Source organism: Sinohyriopsis cumingii, chromosome 13, assembly GCF_028554795.1.
Source record: "Sinohyriopsis cumingii isolate HCF-2022 chromosome 13, ASM2855479v2, whole genome shotgun sequence".
Classification (NCBI taxonomy): Eukaryota; Metazoa; Mollusca; class Bivalvia; order Unionida; family Unionidae; genus Sinohyriopsis; species Sinohyriopsis cumingii.
This window is the reverse complement of record NC_142973.1, coordinates 21,648,269-21,662,960: the sequence shown is the minus strand read 5'-3', so window position 1 is coordinate 21,662,960 and position 14,692 is coordinate 21,648,269. Positions and strand designations below refer to the sequence as shown.

At 35.2% G+C, this 14,692-nt stretch overlaps 1 protein-coding gene across 1 annotated transcript in view; it reads right to left on the bottom strand.

The window, feature by feature from the left end:
• LOC149785039 (tyrosine-protein kinase BAZ1B-like) overlaps positions 1 to 14,692 on the bottom strand; it is a 97,866-nt gene that overhangs the window by 9,716 nt on the left and 73,458 nt on the right. Inside the window, exons 27-32 of the mRNA XM_089978745.1 lie at positions 13,388 to 13,438; positions 12,045 to 12,193; positions 11,467 to 11,561; positions 9,799 to 10,073; positions 8,086 to 8,163; positions 1,064 to 1,207 (exon numbers count right to left, since the gene is read on the bottom strand). Coding sequence (XP_089834871.1) covers positions 1,064 to 1,207; positions 8,086 to 8,163; positions 9,799 to 10,073; positions 11,467 to 11,561; positions 12,045 to 12,193; positions 13,388 to 13,438 — 792 coding nt within the window. The remainder of the gene's footprint in view (positions 1 to 1,063; positions 1,208 to 8,085; positions 8,164 to 9,798; positions 10,074 to 11,466; positions 11,562 to 12,044; positions 12,194 to 13,387; positions 13,439 to 14,692) is intronic.

Sequence of the window (14,692 nt, the reverse complement as noted above, 5' to 3'; positions counted from 1 at the left end):
AATGTACATATATCCGCTTTTTGTATGCAAGAGTTGTTTTTTTAAGATCACTAGCACAACAAATCTGTTGATGGCTTTAGTGCTGGACTGAAAAATTAAACCTATATTTATTTGATTATTTGGGTGAGATGACCAGTGCTCATAGTAAAATCTGAACTTACCTGGTTATACTGAGCACAGTTACGGAGTTTATTTGATTATTTGGGTGAGATGACCAGTGCTCATAGTAAAATCTGAACTTACCTGGTTATACTGAGCACATTTACGGAGTTTATTTGATTATTTGGGTGAGATGACCAGTGCTCATAGTAAAATCTGAACTTACCTGGTTCTACTGAGCACAGTTACGGAGTTTATTTGATTATTTGGGTGAGATGACCAGTGCTCATAGTAAAATCTGAACTTACCTGGTTATACTGAGCACAGTTACGGAGTTTATTTGATTATTTGGGTGAGATGACCAGTGCTCATAGTAAAATCTGAACTTACCTGGTTCTACTGAGCACAGTTACGGAGTTTATTTGATTATTTGGGTGAGATGACCAGTGCTCATAGTAAAATCTGAACTTACCTGGTTCTACTGAGCACAGTTACGGAGTTTATTTGATTATTTGGGTGAGATGACCAGTGCTCATAGTAAAATCTGAACTTACCTGGTTATACTGAGCACAGTTACGGAGTTTATTTGATTATTTGGGTGAGATGAACAGTGCTCATAGTAAAATCTGAACTTACCTGGTTGTACTGAGCACAGTTACGGAGTTTATTTGATTATTTGGGTGAGATGAACAGTGCTCATAGTAAAATCTGAACTTACCTGGTTATACTGAGCACAGTTATGGAGTTTATTTGATTATTTGGGTGAGATGAACAGTGCTCATAGTAAAATCTGAACTTACCTGGTTGTACTGAGCACAGTTACGGAGTTTATCTGATTATTTGGGTGAGATGAACAGTGCTCATAGTAAAATCTGAACTTACCTGGTTGTACTGAGCACAGTTACGGAGTTTATCTGATTATTTGGCTGAGATGAACAGTGTTCATAGTAAAATCTAAACTTACCTGGTTATACTGAGCACAGTTACGGAACATGAGAGCAATATCATCCACCACTTCCTGTGGTGATCCGTACACCAGGACATTCAGTTTGTCTTTAATCTTCTGAAGATCGATGGGTTGCTTTACAATTTCATAGTAGTCTGGCACCTGGAATGATCATCCAATATATATATATATATATATATATATATATATATATATATATATATATATATATATATATATATATATATATATATATATATATATATATATATATATATATATATATATAAATAAATAAATGCAATCTAGTCCTCCACGCTTGTGAGTTGTTTCGATAAACGTTTGTAATTCCGATTATAACATTAAATATACTAGGTGTTTGTGCATTTTGATAATGTATTTAAATCTATTTATGTAGATTTTCTATGTCAATCAAACATGTAATAATTAGGTTTCTCTTAGCGTCTGCATTGTTTGTTTTGTATATAGTAAGTACCTTCCCCTGAAGAAGAGATTGGGAAAGGTTATTAATTGCACTGTCACCAATTTTTGAGTTAACACACACACACACATGTAAATCAGCTGAATTTACTAACAAATTAACTTGAATGATCATTTATTACCAATAGCAATCAAAAGAATATGTGTGGTCAATTGTGTTTTCCCAACTGTTTAACCACTCTATGGCCAGAAAGCACAACACAAAGCAGTCTGAAAGCCTATTTCCTGGACTTGTCAAATCCCTTTAATTGAAAAAGGGAGAGATACTATTCATTTGGTTAGAACATGTAAGACCTTTAACCTATGCCCCAATTAAAATAAATGGATTAACCTGTATAAATACTCATAAGAACAAAACCATACAGACAAAAAAAGCTATCACTTCAGTAGTTAAAAACAATGGTACCAGCTGTATGAGCACATACCAAACAACTAAGATCATTTTCTTGCACTCAGTTTCAAAGGCAGCCGATAACACTAAGCTAACTAGATAATAAAGAACATGTGTATGATCTCTTCTTAAAACAACATCCATAAAGTTGCACCATCAGTACCTTCTGATAACCATGGCGTTAACATGGTGATGAGATTCACACTGAACCCAATCAGTCTGGATGTCATTATTCCATGTAAGCCAAACATGGCACCAGCTGTGACTCGAACAATGCAATTAGCAAGCATTATGAATGACGTTTGATGCGTTCAAAGCCCATGAAAGTGCAATGATGCCAAATAAATTGAAAAATATGGAATCACTTCTTTGAGTCTGAATCACGTATAAACCAACTCAACTGCTAGATCTTACAATAAATAAAGACTACAAAGAGGAATTAAAATCACACTTCCACACCTGGCAAGCTAGACAGTTTCATCAGCAATTGTACTTCAAGCAATAGAGTACTTTATGTTCATTGGGATTAAGCATGCATTGGAAAAAATGAGACATGCTTTCATGAGGATTTAAATTTTTTGATGAGTTTCATTTGAATGAAGAATCAATAAGGATGAGTATCAAATCTTATTTTCATATGCTAGTACCATTGATTAATCTCACATTCATTTTCATATACCAGTACCATTGATTAATCTCACATTCATTTTTATATGCTAGTACCATTGATTAATCTCACATTCATTTTCATATACTAGTACCATTGATTAATCTCACATTCATTTTCATAAGCTAGTACCAATGATGAATCTCACATTCATTTTCATATGCTAGTACCACTGATTAAGCTCACATTCATTTTCAGTAATACTAGTACCACTGATTAATCTCACATTCATTTTCATATGCTAGTATCACTGATTAATCTCACATTCATTTTCAGTTATACTAGTGTTTGAATACTTTATGCTTTTCTGTTTTGTCCCTATTTTTACTTGTCTCACAACATGTTGATTTCAGGCAGCAAGTGGAAATTACAGCTACTGGATGCAATATAGATGTGTCTTTCAAACAATAAAAAATGTTTCAGTTTTTTCCAAAGATTTAAAAAAAGAAAAAAAATAAGTACAGGTCAATATTTTCTAAGATGATTAAAGAGATGACATTGGTTTATCAATTTGCTTTGTTGATCACTAGAAATGAAATACAGGAAGAAGGGGGGGGGTCATCATATGTGGATAATTTTATTATGGGTCTTTAAATTCATGGCTTGGGGCCAAAAAAAAAAAAGAAATCCATGAAACTTGCTACACCATGAAAATGAGTGATCCTACAGTAAAACTTTACTGCTGGAATTGACTGGAAATATCTGTTTATTAGAAATTGTATATTTTTAATAACAGAATGAGATAAAATACTGTTGGGTGAAATTCTGAAGTTTAGTTTTCTGAAGAAAACAAAATATATGGACAGTGATGCATGGAAGGAAAGCACTAAAACTGAAGCAACAGGAAATTTGTCAGACACATTTAATGACTTAATCTCATTACAACTCATTTGAACATTTTTATATGCAATTTCAGATTTAAGACCACGATGCTAATTCTGGGTACAAAATGTCCAGCCATCAGAATTTCAGGATCTCTGACATTTGTAAGCTTTGCAAAAATTTTATTGGTTGTAATGGAGGTTGTGAAAAACCAGAGGGTTGTAAAACCGAAGGCACATTATATATTTAAATCAATAACATTCTTTTGTATTCTGTATGGTTAGGGCATAAAATAAAAACATGAGGGGTTTGTCAGCAGTTTATTGCCATGCTCATCAAAACCATGCCATGAAACGTTAGACTGCAATTGCAAGTGAAATGAAAAAAATTACAGGAACTTTTAGAACTTTAGTCCTGTTTGTATATTTAAGTGGTCCAGGCTGCATTCAGTAAGGATGGCATTAGGCACTTTGGCACAGAAGGCAATGACGCTACTTAACAGTCTGACTTCTCAAAGGAATTTTCAACTTAGTGAATAAACGCTTACACTGAGTTAGCATAGCATTTAAATTTCGGAGTTTTTAAGTTGCAATCTTAAAAGATCAACAAACATTATAGATATTCCATATATACACACGTGTAAGTAGTCTAACTGCAAACATAGATCTTGATATGTTGTAGCACAATATACATGCAGATCAGTGTCTGTGTTGTTTCTTCTAATTACTCCAAACAAATTGCACAGACCCAGATCTGCTGGCATATTATGCAACAGGAGACACATTCTGTGCAATATGCAATTGGACTTGTCTTATAAGTGAGTAAACATGGTAAATAGGCTAAAGTGCAAACACTATAAGGTAAATAAACTGTGAATATACCTAGGTTCGCCAAGCCTGTTTACATGTTATCAGTTGAGAGCTCTTCTTCAGGTGAAACAAAATTTGCATGCATTGCTCGAAGTGAGCAACCTCTCTCAATTGTCAGATTTTGCAACCTAGCACTAGTCATTGACATCTTGTACAAAAGAACTGTTAACCTAGTCATCGTGGTCATGTCCAGGAGTCTGGAATCATGGTGTAATCACAAGTTTTTGCCAACCTCATCCCACATGTTTCTTCACTGCAATTTTAAATTTTGCAAGTCGTTTACAGAAAGCATGGTGGGTGTAAAAAGGTAAGAGTAGGTGAAAATTGATTTAGTGCTGGACAAGCAAATTTATGTTGCCAAGCCTGTTGAGACTGAAACCCCCCCCCCATGACGCTGATTCAAATTAGTCAAATAGTTTACTTGTAGATCGAGTAATTATATATTTGTTCTGGCAGCCACTTAACAACCTTGTGTTCATTTAAGACATGAATTTATTTTTAATAGAGATGATGCTGTCAAGCAGTGTGCCATAAAGAAAAACAATGCTCTCAATATAACATTTTCAAAGAGTATGTCAATGTTTTTCAGGCATCTGTTTGCAGGCCCAAACTTATGTTTTTGCCTTCAATTTTTGAGAGCTTCTTTTTGTAGTCCATTGCACTGAGAATATAGGAACAGCAAAAGTTTTTATATATAAAAATCCATGTATTCTAGTTCAAATGTTCACCGGATGCTTTCTTGTTGATGCCTTTCGTGACTTTAACAGTGGCAGCCTTGTTTGTAATTGGTCAGAAAGCTGTTGCTTTAATGGTTCTGATATTTTCAACTTTCAGCCAACACAAAGCTTATTATGAATTCACAGGAATTTTTCGATCATTTCCTTACAGGTTTGGGCACTTCTGCAGACTATTAGTTAACTTTTTGCCACTTTCTTGATTCAACCAAAGTGCTGGTTGTGCATTTCCCATGAAAGAGAATTATCACTTTTCATATGTGGTGTGCAATTGTGAGCTTTGATTTGGCAAGATATAGATTTTATCATGTTCTTTTGTGGACCATTGCTGGCTGATAAAAGTTACAGCCAGAAAATATACCATAACTCTGAGCTTTGATCTCAAGGACAATCACAATGGGGTTAACAATGACTGACAATGTTCCAATCTCTGCCATAACAGTGCCCTGAGACTCGGCTGTCATTGTAGTGTCAACAACATCCACTGTGTTTACTTCGTGCTTCTACCTTTTTGTGCAGAGTGTGCCACTGTTCAGCCTCTGCCAGCAAAGTTTCATCCTTACGTAAGTATTTTTTTTAGGTGAAGACCCTGCGAATCTTTGAGTTTTTGGTATAGCAACATTATAATTCCTCTATAAGCAGCAAATGAACGTTTATTTGGTCAGGATGGATGGAACTGATAGCTACTCTGTGGACAAGCACCTCTAACCTGCTGCCATAGTGTATTGGTAAGATGGTAGTAAACATTCGTTTCTTTGATGTCACTAGATTTGGAAATAACATGGTCTTCAACATACATGCCAACCAAGAGCCACAAATACCATGCCCTCTGTTTCTATTTTTGGCCGATTACTGTAATGTGGCAGAGTGCATCCTTTTTTAATATAACATTTATTTTTCTTTTTTTTTTTGAATATCCTGAAGGAAAGGTTATTGCCAAGGACATTTCACTAAATACACCTTCACTTTAGTGGTAATAGCACCTGTGACCCCCTGAGGCCAATATTTCTCACTCTTGTTCTGACACCAAAGATCAATTACTGTGGTCCCACTCTTATACAGCTTCCCTCACCAGCAACCACCACCTCCTTCTACACTGCCAGTTTTCTCCATACCAATGAGTTTGTGTACAAAACTACCCCTTGTGGGTGGCTATCCTTCTGATGCAGCATGCAGCCAGCATTTTAAGCCAAAAATGTCATTTTACACCTCTCAAGTGGACATTTAATCTAATGTGTCCAAAACCAGTATTTAATTCAAAGGGAAAGGTAAGTAATCCGATTACTTCTACTGATGTCAGTTTCCTAAGGTCAGGTTTTTATTACTGACAGAAATGTAGGCTAAAGTACATTATAACAAGTACCACTTTGGTTAATGTTAAATCATGATCTTGAAATGCCAATGTTTACAGGAAATGGATTCAACAGAGTTTTGGGCTTCACAAATCTGTAGGGTTATTATCTTTGATGATGATGATAGTAGGTAACCGTCAAGATCATAACAACATAGAATAATATGTGGATTCACACACAAAGAGAAATGAAACTTAAACATAACAGGGTACCAGGATAAGACCGAAAAAGCATGTAACACTATATGTATCACTTCATTATAAACAAGGCATTTCATCTATTCTACAAAGGATTCATCTACATGATTAAATTGCATTACAATTAACAACAATGGAAAAAATCATACAAATTTAATATGTCAACAATTAGAAAGAAAACCTTTACTTTAAAATAAGAATGAAAAGGTATTTGACTCACAATTTGAAGACTTCAAATCTTTTTGCCAGAAAGTCTGATGTTGGAAAGGATCAAATAAACCAACTCACAACAGATAAGATATTCCGCAGCAGTGGGACAATGGTGTAAATAGATAATGATTGTAAATGTTAAGTTATGTCTGTACCAAAATTTAAATGACAATGTTTCTGAATGGTTTTGCAATGGGTGTGCCACCAATACCCCACTTCAAGCGTAAGAATAAAAAACTACTAATGTACAAGTCTATTTTTAAGAACTGTTTAATAATTGTTACTTTAAAATGAGGATATTAAATGCTTTTAGGTTACATGTTACTTTTGTACTGCATACACATGCACATACTTCAAACAAAATTGTCTCCTCTAGAAAGGCCACCCTCTTATAAAACCACTTTCCTGGTACATTAGGGGTGGCCATATAAAAGGGATATGTCTGTAATCCTAGCTGTTTGTGTGTATTTTATGTGAGGTTAATGAAGTAAAAAAAAAAAAAAAAAATGGTGCCTGGGATGGCGATAGTTTTGTTATTGCTGGGGGTAAAACCTTCAATGTCATCAAAGTTTTGGTCTAAACCCCAGTGATACAGTAGTTTCCAAACTTGTTTAATGTGGTACTTCTACCGACTGTTGTGAAACTCTCAACCATCACTTTGAAGGCATCACCAGTGCTTCTGCTAGCAGTGGCTGTGTTAGTATTGTCTGTTTTGAGTGAGAAAATTAACATCTGGGGCAACATTAAATGGGGGTGAGGTCTGCAGGTGCTTGCAGTCCAACCTTTGTGAAATTCATAAAAACCAAAGGTATAAAAAGCACGACAATGTAAAATGGAACCAACAGCAACAACAGAAAAGCCACTGTCTGGATTTTAAGAGTAATAACATCTAATATTTTCAGCTGCAATGGAGAAGAAAAAAATCCCCGCCAAAAATGATGTGTAACCATACAGTGAAAATGGCAACTGTAACTGATATTCACAACACCTTCACTTGCACAAAAAAAAAACACAGTTCATGGAAAAGGACCATTTAAAACTCTATCATTTTTAAATTTGGTTTTCTGAAGTAAAAATAAACATGCAAACTAAATTTAATTTCTCTACATTTCTATGTGGTGAATAGTTTATACACCATCCACACTGCATTCCTCTGAAAAAAAATTGTCATTTTGTAGTTTCTTGATGTCCCCAAGGGAATAAGCATATTTTACACAGAACAGATGAAAATGAACTTTCCTAAACTTTACATGAGGAAATGCAGATTTGCATTTAATTAAATTGGTGTGGTACTTACATCTTTTTTGCTAACAGCCATAAGGAAGGGCCAAGCCATCTTATGTTTCAACATTCTGTTTAATATGTCCTCACAGATCTGAAATGTAAGCAGTTATTTATTGTATTAAGATCTACTCTCTCACCTTTAAATAGCAAATTTTATGGCAAAGTAAACTTTCATGATGAAAAATCAGGTGTTAATTAACAACAATGAAACAACAGACAACCCCAAACACTATGTCAAGCTAGCATTATATTTATTTAGAAAAAACATACCTGAAAGTGTAGTAAAGTAAATTATCCCTGTAGTTATTAATGGAAGAGGATTGGATGTGTGGATGGGCATGCACGTGGATTCCAGTCATTACTATGTTTAGCTTCTACCAATGAAGACTCAACAAAAATAAGTCGAAGAAAAAACAAGCACTTCCACTAACACAAATTTGATTGATTTGGTTTGGTTTGTCAGTTTCCTGTAACAGCAGCACAAGTAAGCAATAAAAATGATATGCATTACCCAAGGAAACAATGGCACCAGACCTGCCAACCCTAACATGGCCATCTCAGCGAGGCAGTCAATATTTTTCTACAAGTTAGGCCAATTCTCAGTAAGGTGTAATGAATGTCATGTATTGCTCTTGTGATCTTGTGACTTGAAAAACATGCATCTGAAAAGTTGCCAAGTGTGTTCTGATGCACTCAAGGCAAACATGTTTACCTAAAAAGTTTCCAAAGTACACTTAGACCTTAATTATCTCCATTACAGTTTCAACAAAGAGTCCCTTGAAAGGACTGATGCTCTACAGGGCAAATTTTTTTTCTACAAGAATTCAAGATAAAACTATTATTTCCTCTGAACTGATGAGTGCGGAAACCACCCAAGATTCTTCAGTGATCAGGATTTTCAAATTTGCTACTGCAGTAGACATTATTAAAGTCTTTTGGTAAAAAACCCATGTGAATATGACCATCCAACAAGATTTCCAGGTGGATATATTAACTATCAGATCGACAACATTTTCATTCAGGACAAAACTAACAAGATGAAAAGTTTTTGGTAAAATACCTATGTCAATAGGACAATCCATTCAGGGAAGAGACAACAGCAACATTTAATTCCGGGGGCTATATTGACTGTCGGATCAGCACCTTTTTCATTCTGCATCCACTTGATATCAGTGAAAACCAAAGCTGATATAACCATCCAATCAGGAGCAGCAATAAGATTTTCAAGATGGCAATCATATTAGATATCAGACTGACACCATTTTCCTTTAGGACCAAACATCATACAAAGATCTTATGAAGAAAACACCAGGTCAATGACTTTCCATTCAGGATGAGTGGCCATAACAATATTTTAAATATGGCTGTCATGCTGGTCATATTCAGGAGGAGTGGGAGTAACAATATTTTAAATATGGCTGCCATGGTGGTTATATTCACGACGAGTAGCAGTAACAATATTTTAATTATGGCTGCAATGGTGGGCATAATGAGCACAAGATCAGCGCAATTTTCATTTAGGACTAAGTCTCCAAATAAAAAGTCCATGCTGATATGACCATTCATTTAGAAGCTATGATAAAAAGGGTGTCAAAATGGCTGCATGAAAGCCTTAACATCTTTATTTACTAATCAAACATGGTTGTTATGCAGCAAAGGTGTATTTGGTAATATTTATAACTGCATTTACATCAAGTTATCTGTTTAGAGAAACAGCTGTACTCACTGATAGCTCGGATGGAGCACGTCTAGAAATCTGCACCAGTGGCTGTGTTTCATAAACATCAATTAAGCCAGGTCTCTTGGATTTTTGAGATCTGGATTTGGCATTTGATGATTCTGTCTTCTTGTCATCCCTGCTTGAAGCTTTCTTTGCTTGTTTCCTTGGTGGAGGTTTGGGATTTTCCTCTTCTTCTTCCTCATCAAAATCCTCATCAGTTTCCTCATCTGATTCTTCTTCATCAGATGAATAATATTCTCTTTTCCTTTTCCTTGAAGGTGCTGCAACACATAACAAAAGTATAATGAATATCACGAACTAAACACTTAATATTATGAATTTCCTACTTGTAAACTAGAGAAATTCCTTCCCTTTCTGGCCAAAAATATTTCAAACAGATCACTGTGACCAAGTCCATTTACCTTCTGATCCAAAAGGGAAGAGGTCTTTCTCATCTAAATTACAAACAAGCCTTCCACCATATCTGGTCATCAAATAGCTGCTGCAGAAGTGAAGTTCTTGTGATAAATCTGTTTTTCTTTCTTTAGTCACTGTAACCTTGACCTGTGACCTACTAGTTTCAAAACATCTTTCTTGCCTCAAGTGCATAGGTCAAGTATTTGGTGTAAAACTCCAGATTAATGTGTGGGAAATATTTTTCAATTTTTGATTCATGTGACATTGACCTTTTAACTACTGACCTCAAAATTGATAGACGTCAGGCTGAAGCTGTATCATGATATGGTCAATTGTTATCTTTAATGAAGGTAATAACTTAATATTTACATTATTTTAAATCAATAAAATTAAAAACAAGTCATTTTCCACAAAGCACACTGAAGACACCTGCCTGGCAGAGATTAACCCCATGCAGGCTTGAGATGCAGAATAGACCCTACGCATCCTCCTTCACGTCATAAGAGTGACATCCTTATGTGATGTCCTCATCCTCCTTTACGTCACAAGAGTCAATGAATGGAGGCATGCCAGACTTGTGACAGAAATGATGCATGTCCGAGTTGTACTGTCTCATCAGCTCAGTTTGGGTACCTGTGTTGGCATCTATGTGCATGTTCATCTGCAGTGTTTGGTAAAGGCAGATGGTGGAGAAGTACAGTTACTGTTTGGAAACCATTATTCTCCTTCAAGTCAATGATTGTAACATTTTTACCTCCAAAGTGATAGGATTCTTTTCTAACCCCAAGCTGCAAGCCATCAAAAGAATCTGTTATCTCCAGCTGGTGGACAAAAGAATGCTTTGGATTTGCAGGCCCAGTCCCCTGACCAAAATTATTTTAAGAATTAAAAACATCTCAACTGACAATGCCAGCATTTTTGTGTTCTTCTTACTATTCATTTATTTTATAAATAATTAATAATTGATTATATTTTTCCTTCAATGCCGAAACTTAGTTAGGGACTGAAAGGATTTTCCTTTGAAATTTTGGTTTCTCCATGACTGTGAAATAGACTGCAAGGTAAAAGGGTAAGCACGAGCAGCTGTACAATGAATTGTTTCAGCTTCATGTTTCATGCCAGGTATGATGAGAATCTAATGAGGGGGTAAGGAAACATGCAAATGAAAAACATTTATCAAAACCTTAACAAGCATTTGACATGACTGTTATGTCTCCTTTCCTACCAAAGTGCTAGTAAGTTCAAAATACCACTCACCTGACTGTCCACTCCTCTGCGTTTTTCTCACTTGCCTTCCGCTTCTTGTCTTTCTCGTAACACCATTTTTACAGTCATTGCAGAGCCAGTGCCCTCTGAAACCACATTAAAAACTCAGTTGATGCCTGAATAACATGTATTTCACATTTCTATGAATGCATGATGATGTTTATCAGTGAAGAACTATGATGGTGAATGTTTTTCACCACACGATTTTGAACTAATTACTTTGCACATAAACTGGCAATAACTCACTGATCTGCATAATCACATCACTATTTTTCTCTCACACAAAAATCAAATTATTAAACTGCAACAAATTTAAATCTTGAAATGTAAACTTGAGGATTTGAAATATTCCCCTTCATCACCACCTGACTTGACGTAAAGGGAATTACCTTTAATTGTTTTGTATCCTGACCTTTCTTGCAAACATGGTAGGACCTCCAGCAATACAAGATCCAACTGTAAACTTAGTCCTTGCTTTATGAATTTCTGCATCATAATTAACAGGGCACAACACATACTTAAATCTTTTTTATGGCACCTAAACCTTGCACAGAAAAAGAGCAACCTACCTAGGTGGATGCCTAAGAGGAGGATCATGGCACTCTAGGTGATAGGCTGAGGGACATTCGCTGCAGAATATCAAACCCTCATCTCCACCACATTCATGACAGTTTTCATCGTGTTCATCGGCATCTTCGTCTTCACCTTCCGAGTTTGACTACAAACACAACAGTATAACTGTATATATATATATATATATATAAATATATATATATATACACACACACACACACACACACATTAATATTTAAATGTAAGCTCCAGAAAGAGGTGATTCTTTTGTTAAAATTGTGATAAATGAATTTACTTCTGTGCCAGGATTTGCTCCTTGAGTTGATTTCAAATATTTGCGACTCCTTTCTACATTTTATAAAGGCAATTTACATCCTGATAGTAAATAACTAATAACATGACATTTTGTTTTTAATCCAAAATTTGTCCCAAAGTTGGATTTGGAAAAAATATCATTCTCATTTGGCCACCATATTCACATACATGACACATGTCAAACGTGATTAAAGGAGCATAAATATATTAATAACATTCAAAATTAATGACAATTTCAACCATTTTGTATATCACTGAATACATAACAAGATTACTTGGGAATTTCCGTATATTCATTACTCATGGAAACTACCTATATCTCAGTACAGTGAAAACGTACTATGTACCACTGAAATAAAACACCGTAGTAAACCAGTACACTGCACCTCTAGTAAAACAACAAGGACTTGGTGAAGAAAATATAAAATGCAACATAAAATGGGCCAATTGACTGTAGGAACTGTGAAAATCTTTGAGTGCCAAGAGAAATGTGGCAATAACAAGTCCATGGAAAAAAGAAATATTCCAAATGATGAAATGGCTAAGGCATCAGACTGCTACATGTTTATTTTTGTTCTAGGTCTCCAATTATTAATTAGAGGAGGGATTTCACCTTGAGTTGGGGATTAATGCCTGGGAAATGAAAGCAATGTAATAATTAGCAATGAATTACTGCTCTAAAAAATGCAATTATGAACTGATGTTTCTTTTATATCTAAGGTTATGAACCAAGTAGCTCATATGCAAATCTACCATGATTTTCATTATATTTCTGTTTCTGAAATATAATTAAATGCTTAAATAAAGGTTCTAGGCATATCCAACAACATCTGTGCCTAGTCCATTATCCCTGCATTTCTTTGATGTGTGCAGGTAAGAATGGAATACAGGTGAGAATAGTTTATGAATTGGTCAAGTATCTTGAGTGACTAAACGATCCATGAGTAATAGGTGGGCAGTTTCTTTTCATTGTTATATAAGAAAAATATGTAGTTAATGTAAAAATATATACATATCTACTTACGTCTTCCATATAGCCACCATATTTTACTGTTTGCCTCCTCCGTGATAAAGGCTAAAATGAAGAAAACAGACACCATCAAATGAATGGCCGATTCCAGACTACCCATAGCTATTGAAAAGTGTAAATTTAACATTACAGGATCTTGACCTTGAATGCAGTGTTCAAACAATCTGATAGACCGATGCCCGGGGCCGCTCTAACTTCAGATCAGGCCCCTCCTGTATTCTAAGTGAGGTGGCCATTGGGCTTATTGAAAAAAATCTTATTTACGTGAGAATACTTCAATTGCACTGATGTAATATGGAAATTTATTATGTTGGCTTTCATAATATGGCATGATATGCTAAAAACACAATTTGACTTCCAACCCCCCGACACAGACATGTTTAGAAAAATACAATTTTCAGTAATCTTCGAAAATAGAACTAAAAAAAACTTCCAGTATATACCTGCTACACACAGCATGTATAATGGTAAACAGTCAGGACTGGAGCTGATGTAAAACTAATTTTTGGGCAGTTTCAGTACAGGCATGTAAAAGGCAAACCATCATTTCATGTATTATTTAACTGACTCACAACAGCTAGTGTGATGTATTTCAAAACTGCAGTGGGAGAGCCCATTGTGCTCGTTTGCTCAGGAAAAATATCATGAAGTGGAACAACCCAATATAGGTAACTCAAACAGATGCTAGGTGCATGTAGCAAACAAAAGTTATTATATATGACTTCCCTGAATGAGAATGTTTAAGCCATCTGTGTCAAGATTATTGACAAGCCAGTGAACAGCGGCAATGCTATTTTGAAGCTAGTTACCCTAGTTGTCAGAATAGTGTTCAAGTATAGTGCATTTTTAAACGCATTTTAGGAAGCAAAGCAAGCAAAACTGATTTTCAGAATCCTTGGCTGATGGAGTTTTACTTTGTGAAGCTTGCCAGAAAGAACAAAAAGGGTGTGTGTTGTTTAATTCTTTACATATATGGCAAATTAACATATCGAGATACATCATTCCTGTGTGTAACAGGTCTGTCGAAATAGGAACACCACCTATATGTAACATATTTGACACGCTGAATTGAATATTCTGATTAGTTCTCTTTATTATTCACTGTTATCTTAACCTTTATAAAATACTGTTAATTGGCCTGTGGTTTTCATAAAGATATAAATGCACAGACGGTTTGTCTTGATAAAGCTTGACCATCTGCACAGGACAAAGGCATTTAATTGTAGTCTGGCTTGTGGAATTTAAGTCATTGCTAGTGCTTTTCTAATAGTAACCAGTCCAGGGCTTGTATCTATAAAA